Source organism: Schistocerca serialis, chromosome 3, assembly GCF_023864345.2.
Source record: "Schistocerca serialis cubense isolate TAMUIC-IGC-003099 chromosome 3, iqSchSeri2.2, whole genome shotgun sequence".
NCBI classification, from domain to species: domain Eukaryota; kingdom Metazoa; phylum Arthropoda; class Insecta; order Orthoptera; family Acrididae; genus Schistocerca; species Schistocerca serialis.
Genome location: NC_064640.1, coordinates 308,596,306 through 308,611,970, shown reverse-complemented (window position 1 = coordinate 308,611,970; position 15,665 = coordinate 308,596,306). Strand labels below are relative to the sequence as shown.

The following is a 15,665-nucleotide window of genomic DNA, read 5'->3' as shown; positions in this document are numbered from 1 at the left end:
TACATCCTTACAAAAGGGAACTGTGCCTGATAGACTCAAATATGCTGCTGTAGAACCCCTTTTCAAGAAAGGTGACAAAACCAAAGTCACAAATTACAGGCCAGTATACATTTCTAACTGCTTTTCAAAGAGTTTTGAAAGGCTTATGTATATGAGAATTTTGGAACATCTATATAAATATAACATTCTCAGCAAAAGTCAGTTTGGTTTCCGAAATGGTCTGCCAACCAAACAAGCAATCTATGCTTTCACAAATAAAGTTCTGGATTCAATTAATGACAAAATGGTAACAAAAGGATTGTCTTGTGACTTGTCAAAAGTCTTTGACACTGTCAACCACCAAGTCCTATTAAAGAATGTAGACCTATTAGGAATAAGTTGCATACCAAATAAGTAGTTAGAATCATACATCTAAGATTGTTGTTGTTGTTGTGGTCTTCAGTCCTGAGACTGGTTTGATGCAGCTCTCCATGCTACTCTATCCTGTGCAAGCTTTTTCATCTCCCAGTACCTACTGCAACCTACATCCTTCTGAATCTGCTTAGTGTATTCATCTCGTGGTCTCCCTCTACGATTTTTACCCTCCACGCTGCCCTCCAATACTAAATTGGTGATCCCTTGATGCCTCAGAACATGCCCTACCAACCGATCCCTTCTTCTGGTCAAGTTGTGCCACAAACTTCTCTTCTCCCCAATCCTATTCAATACTTCCTCATTAGTTACATGATCTACCCATCTAATCTTCAGCATTCTTCTGTAGCACCACATTTCGAAAGCTTCTATTCTCTTCTTGTCTAAACTATTTATCGTCCATGTTTCACTTCCATACATGGCTACACTCCATACGAATACTTTCAGAAATGACTTCCTGACACTTAAATCATACTGGATGTTAACAAATTTCTCTTCTTCAGAAATGCTTTCCTTGCCATTGCCAGTCTACATTTTATATCCTCTCTACTTCGACCATCATCAGTTATTTTGCTCCCCAAATAGCAAAACTCCTTTACTACTTTAAGTGCCTCATTTCCTAATCTAATTCCCTCAGCATCACCCGACTTAATTAGACTACATTCCATTATCCTTGTTTTGCTTTTGTTGATGTTCATCTTATTTCCTCCTTTCAAGACACTGTCCATTCCATTCAACTGCTCTTCCAAGTCCTTTGCTGTCTCTGACAGAATTACAATGTCATCGGCGAACCTCAAAGTTTTTATTTCTTCTCCATGAATTTTAATACCTACTCCGAATTTTTCTTTTGTTTCCTTTACTGCTTGCTCAATATACAGATTGAACAACATCGGGGAGAGGCTACAACCCTGTCTTACTCCCTTCCCAACCACTGCTTCCCTTTCATGTCCCTCGCCTCTTATAACTGCCATCTGGTTTCTGTACAAATTGTAAATAGCCTTTTGCTCCCTGTATTTTACCCCTGCCACCTTTAGAATTTGAAAGAGAGTATTCCAGTCAACATTGTCAAAAGCTTTCTCTAAGTCTACAAATGCTAGAAACGTAGGTTTGCCTTTCCTTAATCTTTCTTCTAAGATAAGTCGTAAGGTCAGTATTGCCTCACGTGTTCCAGTGTTTCTATGGAATCCAAACTGATCTTCCTCGAGGGTGGCTTCTACTAGTTTTTCCATTCGTCTGTAAAGAATTCGTGTTAGTATTTTGCAGCTGTGACTTATTAAGCTGATAGTTCGGTAATTTTCACATCTGTCAACACCTGCTTTCTTTGGGATTGGAATTATTATATTCTTCTTGAAGTCTGAGGGTATTTCGCCTGTTTCATACATCTTGCTCACCAGATGGTAGAGTTTTGTCAGGACTGGCTCTCCCACGGCCGTCAGTAGTTCCAATGGAATATTGTCTACTCCGGGGGCCTTGTTTCGACTCAGGTCTTTCAGTGCTCTGTCAAACTCTTCACGCAGTATCGTATCTCCCATTTCATCTTCATCTACATCCTCTTCCATTTCCATAATATTGTCCTCAAGTACATCGCCCTTGTATAGTCCCTCTATATACTCCTTCCACCTTTCTGCTTTCCCTTCTTTGCTTAGCACTGGGTTTCCATCTGAGCTCTTGATATTCATACAAGTCGTTCTCTTATCTCCAAAGGTCTCTTTAATTTTCTTGTAGGCGGTATCTATCTTACCCCTAGTGAGATAGGCCTCTACATCCTTACATTTGTCCTCTAGCCATCCCTGCTTAGCCATTTTGCACTTCCTGTCGATCTCATTTTTGAGACGTTTGTATTGCTTTTTGCCTGTTTCACTTACTGCATTTTTATATTTTCTCCTTTCATCAATTAAATTCAATATTTCTTCTGTTACCCAAGGATTTCTACTAGCCCTCGTCTTTTTACCTACTTGATCCTCTGCTGCCTTCACTACTTCATCCCTCAAAGCTACCCATTCTTCTTCTACTGTATTTATTTCCCCCATTCCTGTCAATTGCTCCCTTATGCTCTCCCTGAATCTCTGTACAACCTCTGGTTCTTTTAGTTTATCCAGGTCCCATCTCCTTAAATTCCCACCTTTTTGCAGTTTCTTCAGTTTTAATCTACAGGTCATAACCAATAGATTGTGGTCACAGTCCACATCTGCCCCTGGAAATGTCTTACAATTTAAAACCTGGTTCCTAAATCTCTGTCTTACCATTATATAATCTATCTGATATCTTTTAGTATCTCCAGGGTTCTTCCATGTATACAACCTTCTTTCATGATTCTTAAACCAAGTGTTAGCTATGATTATGTTGTGCTCTGTGCAAAATTCTACCAGGCGGCTTCCTCTTTCATTTCTGTCCCCCAATCCATATTCACCTACTATGTTTCCTTCTCTCCCTTTTCCTACACTCGAATTCCAGTCACCCATGACTATTAAATTTTCGTCTCCCTTCACAATCTGAATAATTTCTTTTATTTCATCATACATTTCTTCAATTTCTTCGTCATCTGCAGAGCTAGTTGGCATATAAACTTGTACTACTGTAGTAGGTGTGGGCTTCGTATCTATCTTGGCCACAATAATGCGTTCACTATGCTGTTTGTAGTAGCTTACCCGCATTCCTATTTTCCTATTCATTATTAAACCTACTCCTGCATTCCCCCTATTTGATTTTGTGTTTATAACCCTGTAGTCACCTGACCAGAAGTCTTGTTCCTCCTGCCACCGAACTTCACTAATTCCCACTATATCTAACTTCAACCTATCCATTTCCCTTTTTAAATTTTCTAACCTACCTGCCCGATTAAGGGATCTGACATTCCACGCTCCGATCTGTAGAACACCAGTTTTCTTTCTCCTGATAACGACATCCTCTTGAGTAGTCCCCACCCGGAGATCCGAATGGAGGACTATTTTACCTCCGGAATATTTTACCCAAGAGGACGCCATCATCATGTAATCATACAGTAAAGCTGCATGCCCTCGGGAAAAATTACGGCTGTAGTTTCCCCTTGCTTTCAGCCGTTTGCAGTACCAGCACAGCAAGGCCGTTTTGGTTATTGTTACAAGGCTAGATCAGTCAATCATCCAGACTGTTGCCCTTGCAACTACTGAAAAGGCTGCTGCCCCTCTTCAGGAACCACACGTTTGTCTGGCCTCTCAACAGATACCCCTCCGTTGTGGTTGCACCTACGGTACGGCTATCTGTATCGCTGAGGCACGCAAGCCTCCCCACCAACGGCAAGGTCCATGGTTCATGGGGGGGACATCTAAGATAGAAAGCAGAAAGTAACTGTAGATAATACTGATGAGATCTATAGTGGCCTGGTTTCATCTAATTGGAGAACCATTAAATGAGGAGTGCACTAAGCATCCATTCTTGGTCCTTTACTGTTCCTCATTTTTATAAATGATATACCTCAATGTAAAAAGTCACAGTGCATTTTTACCATTTTTGCAGATGACGCCAACATTGTGATTGACAGTCATACATGTGAAGGTCTTGAAGGATCTATTAAGAATATTCTTATTGATTTAATGAAGTGGTTTAGCATCAATGGACTCTTAATAGAAAGAGTTGAAACAACAAAGTTTTTAGATGTTGTAATTGATTCAAGAGTAAACTGTCATAATATAATAAATCTTCAGAAGAGACTCAGCTCAAAAATTTTTGTCCTATGCATTCTCTTCAAAAGTGGAAATATAGACACAATGAAATTAGCATGCCATGGCTATTTCCATTCTCTTATAACTTATGGTATTATATTTTGAGGAAACCAAACACTGACAAAGAAAATACTCTTGGCCCAAAAATATGTTGTAAGAGTAAGGAGCAGCATAGACTCTAGATGTAGTTGTAGAAACCTTTTCTGGAAACTGAGAATTATTACTGTTATTCTCAGTACATATTTTCTCTTATGTGTTTCATCAGAAAAAACATTGAGTTTTATAAAGGAAATAGTGAATATTGTGGATATGATACTAGGAGATAGTATGATTTCTGCAATGATTGTAAAAACCTGGGTATGGTGCAAAAAAATGTGCAGTTCTCTGGTGCAAAAGTTTTTAATGCTCTTCCTCGAAATATTAAAATTGAAATTGATAACCATTCCTCTTTTAGAGAGTATCAGAAGCAATTTCTGCTGGAAAGCTCATTTTACAGTTTAGAAGAGTTTTTTTTATCCACAATGAAAAAACCCTAATAGTTCTCTGGAACAGAAATTTTTAGTGTGATATACAATAGTGCAAGTTTGACCAATAATACAGATAGCATACTCATGTAACATTCATAGGTATTTTCACTGGTTTTGTATTTGTTTTTCACTTTCTGTGTCTAATGTTTGCTGTAATCTGTCATTCTTACCACAGCTGTGTAACATAAACATGGAGTATTACTTTTGGATGGCTGACTGCTTTAATACTACCTATGTATAGATTGTTTACTGACACACATTATATCCTTTCGATCTAATGACAGTTGTATTGATGGAGTAATAAATAAATAACTTCAAAACTAGACTTATTACAACTTACATATAGATTTGCTCCTTAATACACATGCATATTGACTCCTTTCAAACTATATATTGTAAAATGCAAGAGTTTATTACTTGAATTAGCTCAGCTTCATAAAAGTAAGGGTTGAATTTATTCATAAACACCATGTGGGCAATCTGTGGGGGTTGTTAAAAATCATGCGGCCAAGATGTTTATAACTATGGTAGAACATTGTTGGTCTGGTGTATGGTACAGCCTGTCAGCTGCATGCACGTTTCTTGTCTTATGCTGCTATACTGAATTATGTAGCTTAAAGAGATGTTGATGTCCTTTAGTACCGATTAAGGAGTCATAAATATAAATAACAGGTCCTTACAGTATTTTTGACTTTTAAATCCCACTGGACATAATCACCTTTTTAGACATGAATATTGATTGCTGGACCACTTTAATTTCTTCCCAGTAGAATATGTAGGCCAAATGAGAAATGAAAAGGGAAAGGTGTGCACATAATAAGATAATTCTGCTGATATGACATCTTGATTTGTTCACCAGATATATTACCAAAGGAAGGCTGCTGCATATTTGTCTGTGCCAATAATAGGCCTACTGTGGGCAGAGCATTCATATAGGTCATAAAAAGAAAGGATCAAAAAACTGAGCCTTCTTGCAGTCCTTTTGTGAGTGACAGACAGTTTGATTTTGTATTGGTTATACAAACTGACAACAGTAGAGATACTGTTGCAAATACACGTTGGAAAGTCACTTGAGAGAAGTTATTGATTGGAATGTGAAACAATTGCAAAGATTTTGTCACTTATTTATAATCAGTCATCAACAGCAAAAACTTGTATGATAAATAGAATATGGTAATACATGAAGATTTATGCCATAATATGCAAACAATAATATATATTTGTGCGGAGATTAAAAATTAAGATTGTAGAGACAAAGTCATACTGAAGAAAACCCAAAAGGAACTGATGTAGACTCTACTGTGAAATAACAACTGATGATTGTAATTTGAAGACCTATTTGAAATAAAGGACCACACTGTTGAAATGGTGTACCTGCATCATATTAATGTCTGTAAAAGTAAGAGTTATTAAATGGCTGGGTTACATTCATGAAGTTGGCTTGTTTGCCTGGCGTCCAGGCATATGCTTGCAAAATCCTACAACACAAAGGGTGTATTGAAACTGAACTTTCAAATGATGATTTTCAGTCCTCTTCATATGAGATCTGTGACTTTCTCTAATTACTGAGTCTCATTGTCAACTGTTGTGGGAACAGCCAAGGAACACATTTCCTTTCCTCAAGTATCATAGAAATGGACTGATAAGTAGGTCTGGGTGTGCTTATTTGTGGTAATGTTTCTTTCAGAAGAAATGCAAAGTCCCTATGTTCTTATATGTAACAGTGATTGGTTTGAGACACACAGATAACATCTTGAATCACGATATTAAGTTATTCACACATGAGCACACAGGAGATAATTTTTCAAGAAACTAGAATTCCCGTAAACACAGTATTAGTACTAAGAGGACTGCAGTTTCTGAAGAATGGCATGTGCAGTAAAAACACTCGCCTCTAATTCTATCAATCAGATATCAAATGTGCCCAGGTGACATATATTCACATTTTAGAGTCTGCATGAATTGAAAAATGCTTTAGAAAGGCAGTAGACAAACATCCCAAATGGACTGTTTCATATTCTTGCCGGCCGGAGTGGCCGTGCAGTTCTAGGCGCTACAGTCCGGAACCGAGTGACCGCTCCGGTCGCAGGTTCAAATCCTGACTTGGGCATGGATGTGTGTGATGTCCTTAGGTTAGTTAGGTTTAATTAGTTCTAAGTTCTAGGCGACTGATGACCTCAGAAGTTAAGTCGCATAGTGCTCAGAGCCATTTGAACCATTTTTTTCATATCCTTGTTGACAGCTTGGTGCAGTACTATGACGATTTAATTCCTGTTCTAGATGATAATATTAATCTTTTGTATTTAGTTGTAATATTTCTGATTGATTTTTATGTTAAACTTTTTGCATTCAGCCACATAAATCATTACTTTCACTTGAGTTTGTTATATGGTTTCATTATGTCAATCATGTAATGTGAAAATTTCAATTCAGCTATATGCAAGCCCTCTCACACTTTTGCCAATAGTATTTGTATCAATACATTGTAATAAAACTTATTAATTACTTCACGATATACCAGGGTTTCAGTAGTCTCTGAATATTTGAAATTAACATGTGTTAGTTTCTTTTACACATAGTATCTATTATTCTACACATAGTATCTATGATTCTAAGCTGCTTTATTTCTGTCATTCCCATTATGTGTTATTAAACTAACTTCCTATAGTGGCATATGGACTTCTCAGTTATGTTTCTCCATAGTAACAAAGAAACTTCAAGAAGGGCCCTGGAAACAGTATTTATAATTTTAATTGGTTTGGCAATTTTATGACATTTCACGTTTCATTCAGCATTATTAGGCCTTCAGTTCTGAGTATGTTTAGTTCCTACAAACTTACTGTGTGCTAAGTGCAAAGTGGTAGAATTTTCCTAATTTACATATCAAAACATAATTACAAAAAGCTATCTGAACAAGATCAGTTATGTATATTCAAGATTATATACTAACTAATGATAATCATTTTTTAAAAATCTTCAAAACAATGGTGAGAGTATTGTATCTGGGTATAGAAAATGCATTTCTTTTGCTTCAAGTTTATAGTACAACACTGCAGATCACTCAAATATTATATTTTGTCCTACAATTTCACTTTTGCTGAGTGATAACACTGACAGTGTTTAATGTCCAAGAGAGGAGGAGATTAGTGTTTAATTTCCTTTCAACAACAAGGTCATTAGAGACGGCTCCAAGAGGGATGGAAACCAGGGTTTACATTATTAATCCCTCATTCATTGTGTTATAATCTTTCTACAGGTTTGAACAAAACGAAGTGCATACAGTTTTCCATGTTTAAATATCAGATTGTGTTAAACGGGGAATATTAGTGTTGTTGCATTAATCGTGACTGCTTAATTCTTTTCCAGAGCAAGCCTTATGGCATGCGAGTGGACACCAGTCTGACATTAAAAGGAAATGATATGTATGAAGGTTTTGGCATTGATCTTATACATGAAATATCCCTTATGCTTGGGTTTAATTATACATTTGTCCTACAACTTGACAGCAAATATGGGACATTAAACAAGGAAACAAAGAAATGGGATGGCATGGTCAGAGAACTTCTGGATGGTGTGAGTACCATGATACATAGATAGTTACAATAATTTCTTGGCTAAGAGGTACATATCTTTCATGGTTAGTTGCTGCTCATATCTGATATTGTTTCATTAATGGAACACATTTAAGTGTTTTTATTGTCAGCTAAAAGTATGTGATTAAATTTTTTGCAAAGCCATTATTATTTTTCTATTTATGGTCAATTTTATGGCATATAGGATTAATTATAAACAAAAACAAAACAAAAATAAGCATATAATTTAAAATATATGGGAGTGAATGAAAACTGAATAGTATCACATATGGAATTAATATAAGAAAACACTAATGTAATTAGAAATATAAGACTATTTTTGCAGAAAATAGTGTTTAATTTTAACCAATGGCTAAATCTGAAATAGTCAACAGTATTTATAAAGAGGCATATTATCCTCTAGATTCCAACCATCTTTCAGTTTTTACTGTAAATGTAATGAACATAAAGGCAAATCATCTTGCAAAAATTATATTATATGTGCATAAGAATTATGCAAATATACAGCCATTTAACTGTCAGTGGGTGGAACACAGCAGTAAATAAAATGACACAGAACAAATATTTTTGATCATTCTCATCTTGTCACGGATATAACTACTGCACCCCTCTGCTCATGAAATCTTATAAAGTTTCTTGAACCCCATTAAAACAGTATTGAGACAGCAACACTTTGCCATGTCACTAAAATAAATGGAATTTTATCTCAGAGGAAGAGGGAACTAACATGCATATGGAATATAAAATATTAAATTAAATATGAAATTAAAATATTTGTCAGCATTACCTCGATGTTACTAACAGAAAAGAAATGTTGGTGTGGTTTGATAGTGAACATTTAAATTTATTTCAATAACTAGTGTAAGTTTTATATTTTTGCACACGTCATTGCAATTGGGAACTGTTAGATATTGGAATTTTTAATTACTTCTTAAATGGGGGAAAATTTTTACCTTCATATTAGGCTTAGCACTGAACTATACATTTTATATATTGTCTGTCATTTCTTCATTGCTAACTTGAGTATTATATCTTCTTATTTGTCACATAAATGTTCTCTAGGAACTACAGAAATAATAACTAAATAGTTATTCAGATTTACTTATTTTTAACCTAATTTTAAAACTCTGCCTGATCAATTAAAAATAAAGGAAAATTACTTTCATATGACAAAATTTATGAATGAACCAGTTTCTAATGTCCAGAAAGTAAAACGGAACCACAAGATTTGCTGTAGATTCAATCAGCACTCATTCCTTATGTAAGAGATTTTTGAGATCCAAAAAACCAAATGAGGTGCTAAACATGTGCAGAGTGCACTGTTACATGAACCAAGAGTGTTACAGACACAAGATACTGTGGAAATGTGGCATACAGTATCGTATTACAAGCTGTGCGTCTGCCAAATCAGGTTGCTCAGTGCCGGTCTGTAATGGCCATCCTGCATTGTTCATCATGGTGACTAAACTGCCAATGATTTTACTATGCATATGAGTATGCAAATCTATCTGCTGTGCAGTTCTGCTTCCCTGCAATTTAAATACCCAGCCAGAACCACTATAAACTGCCAATGATTTGACTATGCATGTGAGTATCCTAATCTATATGCTATGCAGTTCTGCTTCCGTACAATTTAAATACCCAGCCAGAACCACTATTCCCAAGACCTTTGTCTATAAAAAATGTTGCAGGCACATTAAATAAGTGTGATCTGGCATTCCATATATGTCACATGGTCTTATACTGTCCCACTAGTTTCTTCTGCACAGTGTTACCATGATGAAATACTTTTTTGTGGCTCATAGAAGCCCCCCAACTTGTTTATTTATATGAGTCTAGTATGGTTTATTACTATTACAGAATAAATAAGTATTTAAGTTATGTAATAATTAATGAAAATGTGTAATTTTTATGTAATATTATGAAATCTTAAACAGTAGAAATTGTATGGTTTTCTTGTTTCTTTAAATGGTGTTGATGCTGCTCACTACATGTTCCACCACTTCTTGGTAGAACAATTTTATAATTATAAAGGAAAATCACAAAAATGTGGATGTTGAACACTATCAATTTTTTTATTAACTGGTTTTTGGCTTACAAGGCTATCATCAGACAAAAGTCTGCTTTTATGCCAGTCTCTTATACAGCATCAGGATGGAATCCTTACCCCCATCTGTCTGCATGTAGAGTTAATCCTATGTGCAAGTATGAGAACTTTTTCTGAATGATTGTGTAATGTGTTTCTGAGATGAAATGTGGATACTAGCCTGGTACCCATGATGTCAGAAATCACCTAAAACCACATCCAGGCTGTCCAGCTCACCAGCCTTCATGTAAATTATAGATGGATTAAAAATAAACTCATGCATTTTTCCATTGAGATAATTCTCTACATAGATTGATTTATTGGTCATCCATTTTATCATATAAAATGATATAGGACTTGTCATATGTTGATACAAAAAATACTTAAATAATAGTGTATGTATACAACTCATGCAGGTAATTAAATGCATAAACAGAAGTAAATCATAAAGACACAGATAAAACCATACAGATAACCAGATACATAAACAAAACAAATTCTAATTTTACATTATATCTAGTGACACATGACTATGTTTAACTTAAGTTAGGGATGTCCTCAAATTCATAAAATTTATGTACTCATCAGCAATGTAACAGTTTTCACTTATAAGTATTTTATTAAGCTAATTTTTAAAAATGTGCAGCTTTGGTATCTTTTTAACTCTTAAGGGAAGCACTCAAAAGAATTTTTGGTTGATACACTTCTGTGATACCGTGTTTTCTTATGTACTTCTCTGTGGAACTAGGTTCTGTGTATAGTTTCATAGTCATGGTAATCACTATTCAAAAAGTGGTAATGGAATTTCAAAAAGTGTGTTCTTTCATAGATATAATTAGATGGAAGAGTTATAACTTTCAGTTCTTTGAATATTTTCCTACAAGACTCCATAGATGCAATCTCTTTTATAGTTTTTGTGGCTCATTTCTGAATGATAAAGGAGTGCCTTGTTAGATTTGATAAACCCCAAAATAAGACACCATATTACAATAGACCATGTATGAATGCATAATAGGCACTCATCACTGTTTCTGCACTGCTGGAATTTTCGAGCATTCTCAATACATAACAGCATTTAGTTAGTTTTTTGTTGAGCCATTCTATATGTTTATCCCATTCAAGATACTCACCTAACCAAATACTTAAAAATATAGTATTTGAAGTTTGAAGTATTTTCTGTTCACCTAACTTCGCTATTATGTTAGGGATTAATTTATTTGATGGATGCTTATAATTTATCCATAACGTTTTCTTCTCATTAACAAATAGACTGTTTTCTCTAAACCATTTAACTACGTCTTCAATTGTTATTTCTATTTTTTGTGTAAGTCAGTCACATACTGAGCTTTAACAGAGAGACTAATATCATCAGCAAATAGTACAGCATCAGCATGTGTTAATTTACTAGGTAAGCCCTTTATGAATATCAAGAACAGCAGGGGTCCCATAGATGGGACCATAGATCCTTGGGGTACTCCATGAGTAAGTTTCTCATATCAAGAAGTGAAGGATGTACCTTCATGAACTATTTCCACTTTCTGGTATCTATCAGTTAAGTATGACTTAAACATATATGAGCAGTGCCATGGCCTCCATAGGAGTATAGTTTGTTAAGCAAAATTTATGATCAATAACATCAAATGCCTTAGATAAGTCTAACAAAATTCCACAGTTTATTTAATTATGATCAATGGAACTCAGAACAAGTTTTAGGAAATTATATATCGCATTGATCAATTTTTTGTAAAAACATTTTGTTCATTGTCAAATAATCCACATTTGTTCAAAAAAGCAGACAGTCTTTGTACATTCTTCTTTCAAAAATTTTTGAGAAACAAGACAACTTTGATAAAGGTCTGTAGGTTTTTACATCATAAGGATCACTGTTTTTACATAATTGTTTTGTTATTGACAGCTTGAGTTCTCTAGGGCAAGTACCAGTGCTGAAAGAAGCATTAATTATGTCAACAACCAGAGGAACAATATATTTGTTCTCTTTAATTACTTTATCAGGAATGCCATCTGTACTACAGGAAAATTTATTTTTTAGCTTGCTGATTGCATTCTCTGCTTCTTGTACTGTTGCAGCATACAAAATATTAGTTTTAGTGTTTACAGAGATGTTATGAATAGCCTTTATGTGACATTGATTTTTATAAGATTTTGTAGTAGATTTGTTGAATATAGTGGCAATTTGTAAAGAATCATTTACAGCTTTGCCTTTGGTTTTAAGAACAATGTTAATGTTTTTTGGTTTGATTCAGCCTAAGTTTGTATTTATCACATTCCAAACTGATTTCATGTTTTTGTTACCCTTGTTTCTGTTGATGTATGACTCGTTGCTTAATTTTTTTGCTGTTGTAAAAACTTTCTTGTACACTTTTCTGTAACAGTTTACATACTACTTTAGAGCTGGATTTTTCCTAACTGATTTAATTAACTTTCTAAGTTGCTCTGAAGATTTCCTTATCCCCTGTGTTATCCAAGTGTAAGTTGTGGTTTTTACTTTAATTTTCTTTAGAGGGAATGCTGTTTCATAGTTATGTTTGTAACAAGCTGAAAATGTCTCAAACTTCATATCTGCATTGTCATATTTATCCAGATCCCAGTTTGAATTTTGCAACAATGAATTAAAAATCCTAATGTTGTCCTTGTTTACACATCTTCTGTGGAAATATTTCTCACGTTTCCTGGAATCTGTGCTGAGTACATTATTTACACAAAATTTTATTGCTTCGTGATCTGAGAATCCAGTGTCAATCACTTCTACAATATGATCAAATGTTTGCAAGTAAAAAAATATTTGATCAATTGTAGTTTTACTGGTCTTTTCAATTCTTGTGTATTCATGGACAGTAGGTAATAAATTATGTGAATATTACAAACTTTTGAACACGTTATCTGAAAACTGTCTTGAGCATCTAAATCGACAGCCAACGTGTAATGGAAATATTTTAGATCTGGTAGCCACGAACAGACCAGACCTCATCGACAGTGTCATTGTTGAGACAGGGATTAGTGATAATGATCTTGTCATTACGACTATGGTTACGAAAGTTAAAAAGTCAGTCAAGAAGGCCAGTGGAGTATTCTTACTAGAAAGAGCAGAGAAGTAGTTGTTAGCATCCCACTTAGTAAATTAATCAACTTCATTTACTTCCGGTACGATGGACGTGGAAGAATTATGGGCAAATTTTAAAGACGCTGTAAATCACACATTGGACAAGTATGTGCCGAAAAAGTGGGTTAGAGATGGAAAACACCCACCATGGTTTAACAGTGCAATTCGGAGAATGCTCAGGAAGCAAAGGCAGTGGCACTCGCGGTACAAGAGTGATTGGGAGGATGAGGACAGGTAAAAGTTAGTAGAGATTAATTGCTGCTGTATAAAGAGCGATACACAAAGCATTCAGCCACTACCACCGTCATACCTTAGCAAAAGATCTAGCTGAAAACCCAAGGAAATTCTGGTCTTATGTAAAATTGGTAAGTGGGTCGAAGGCTTCCATCCAGTCACTCACTCATCAGTCTGGCCTGGTAATGGAAGACAGCAAAACGAAAGCTGAAATTTTAAATTTAGCATTTGAGAAATCTGTCATGCAGGAGGATAGTACAAACATACCGCCGTTTGAGTCTCGTACAGATTCCCATATGAAGGACATAGTGATAGACATCCCTGGGGTTATGAAGCAGATGAATGGGTTGAAAATAAATAAATCGCAAGGTCCTGATGGGATTCCAATTCGGTTTTACAGAGAGTACTCTACTGCATTGGCTCCTTACTTAGCTTGCATTTATCGTGAATCTCTTGCCCAACATAAAGTCCTGAGTGACTGGAAAAAAGTGCAGGTAATGCCTGTATATCAGAAGGGTAGAAGGACGGATCCTCAAAATTACAGACCAATATCCTTAACATCAGTTTGTTGCAGGATTCTTGAACATATTGTCAGTTTGAATATAATTAATTTCCTTGAGACAAAGAAGTTGCTGTCCCTGCATCAGCACGGCTTTAGAAAGCATCGCTCCTGCGAAACGCAACTCGCCCTTGTTTCACATGATATCTTGCAAACCATGGATGAAGGGTATCAGACGGATGCTGTATTCCTTGACTTCCAGAAAGTGTTTGACTTGGTGCCCCACTGCAGACTCCTAACTAAGGTATGAGCATATGGGATCGATTCCCAAGTATGTGAGTGGCTCGAAGACTTCTTAAGTAATAGAACCCAGTACGTTTTCCTCGATGGTGAGCATTCATTGGAGGTGTGGGTATCATCTGGAGTGCCCCAGGGAAGTGTGGTAGGTCTGCTGTTATTTTCTATCTACATAAATGATCTTTCATAGCAATGTGTGGCTGTTTGCCGATGATGCTGTGGTGTACGGGAAGGGGTCATCATTGAGTGACTGTAGGAGGATACAAGATGACTTGGACAGGATTTGTGATTGGTGTAAAGAATGGCAGCTAACTCTAAATATAGATAAATGTAAATTAATACAGATGTATAGGAAAAAGAATCCTGTAATGTTTGAATACTCCATTAGTAGTGTAGTGCTTGACACAGTCACATTGATTAAATATTTGGGTGTAACATTGCAGAGCGATATGAAGTGTGACAAGCATGTTATGGCAGTCGTCTTCAGTTCATTGGTAGAATTTTGGGAAGATGTGGTTCATCTGTAAAGGAGACCGCTTATAAAACGCTAATATGACCTATTCTTGAGTACTGCTTGAGCGTTTGGGATCCCTATTGGGTCGTATTGAGTGAGGATATAGAAGCAATTCAGAGGTGGGCTGATAGATTTGTTACTGGTAGGTTTGATCATCACGCGAGTGTTACGGTAATGCTTCAGGAACTCGGGTGGGAGTCTCTAGAGGAAAGGAGGCGTTCTTTTCGTGAAATGCTACTGAGGAAATTTAGAGAACCAGCATTTGAGGCTGACTGCAGTACAATTTTACTGCCGCCAACTTATATTTTGCGGAGAGACCACAAAGATAGGATAAGAGAGATTAGGGTTCATACAAAGGCATATAGGCAGTCATTTTTCCCTCTTTCTGTCTGGGAGTGGAACAGGGAGAGAAGATGCAAGTTGTGGTATGAGGTACCCTCTGCCATGCACCGTATGGTGGATTGTGGAGTATGTATGTGGATGTAGATGTAGATGTAGATATTTAGATTTCATACAGTTTGACTGGCTACTTTAAAGTTCACATTGAAATTTCCAACTACAATAATAATTTCTTTAAAATTCCTTAATTCTCTAAAGAGTCTTTCTACACAGTCCAAGAATGCCATAAAGCTGCCTGATGGGGATCGATACATGCACACAGTGATAATTTTGGGTTCTTTAA

At 35.8% G+C, this 15,665-nt stretch overlaps 1 protein-coding gene across 3 annotated transcripts in view; it reads left to right on the top strand.

Annotated features, from left to right (window-relative positions):
- LOC126470105 (glutamate receptor ionotropic, kainate 2-like) overlaps positions 1–15,665 on the top strand; it is a 522,028-nt gene that overhangs the window by 362,037 nt on the left and 144,326 nt on the right. For all 3 annotated transcript variants that reach the window (XM_050097682.1, XM_050097680.1, XM_050097681.1), the window contains exon 10: positions 8,006–8,212. In XM_050097682.1, the coding sequence (XP_049953639.1) occupies positions 8,006–8,212 (207 nt within the window). The remainder of the gene's footprint in view (positions 1–8,005; positions 8,213–15,665) is intronic.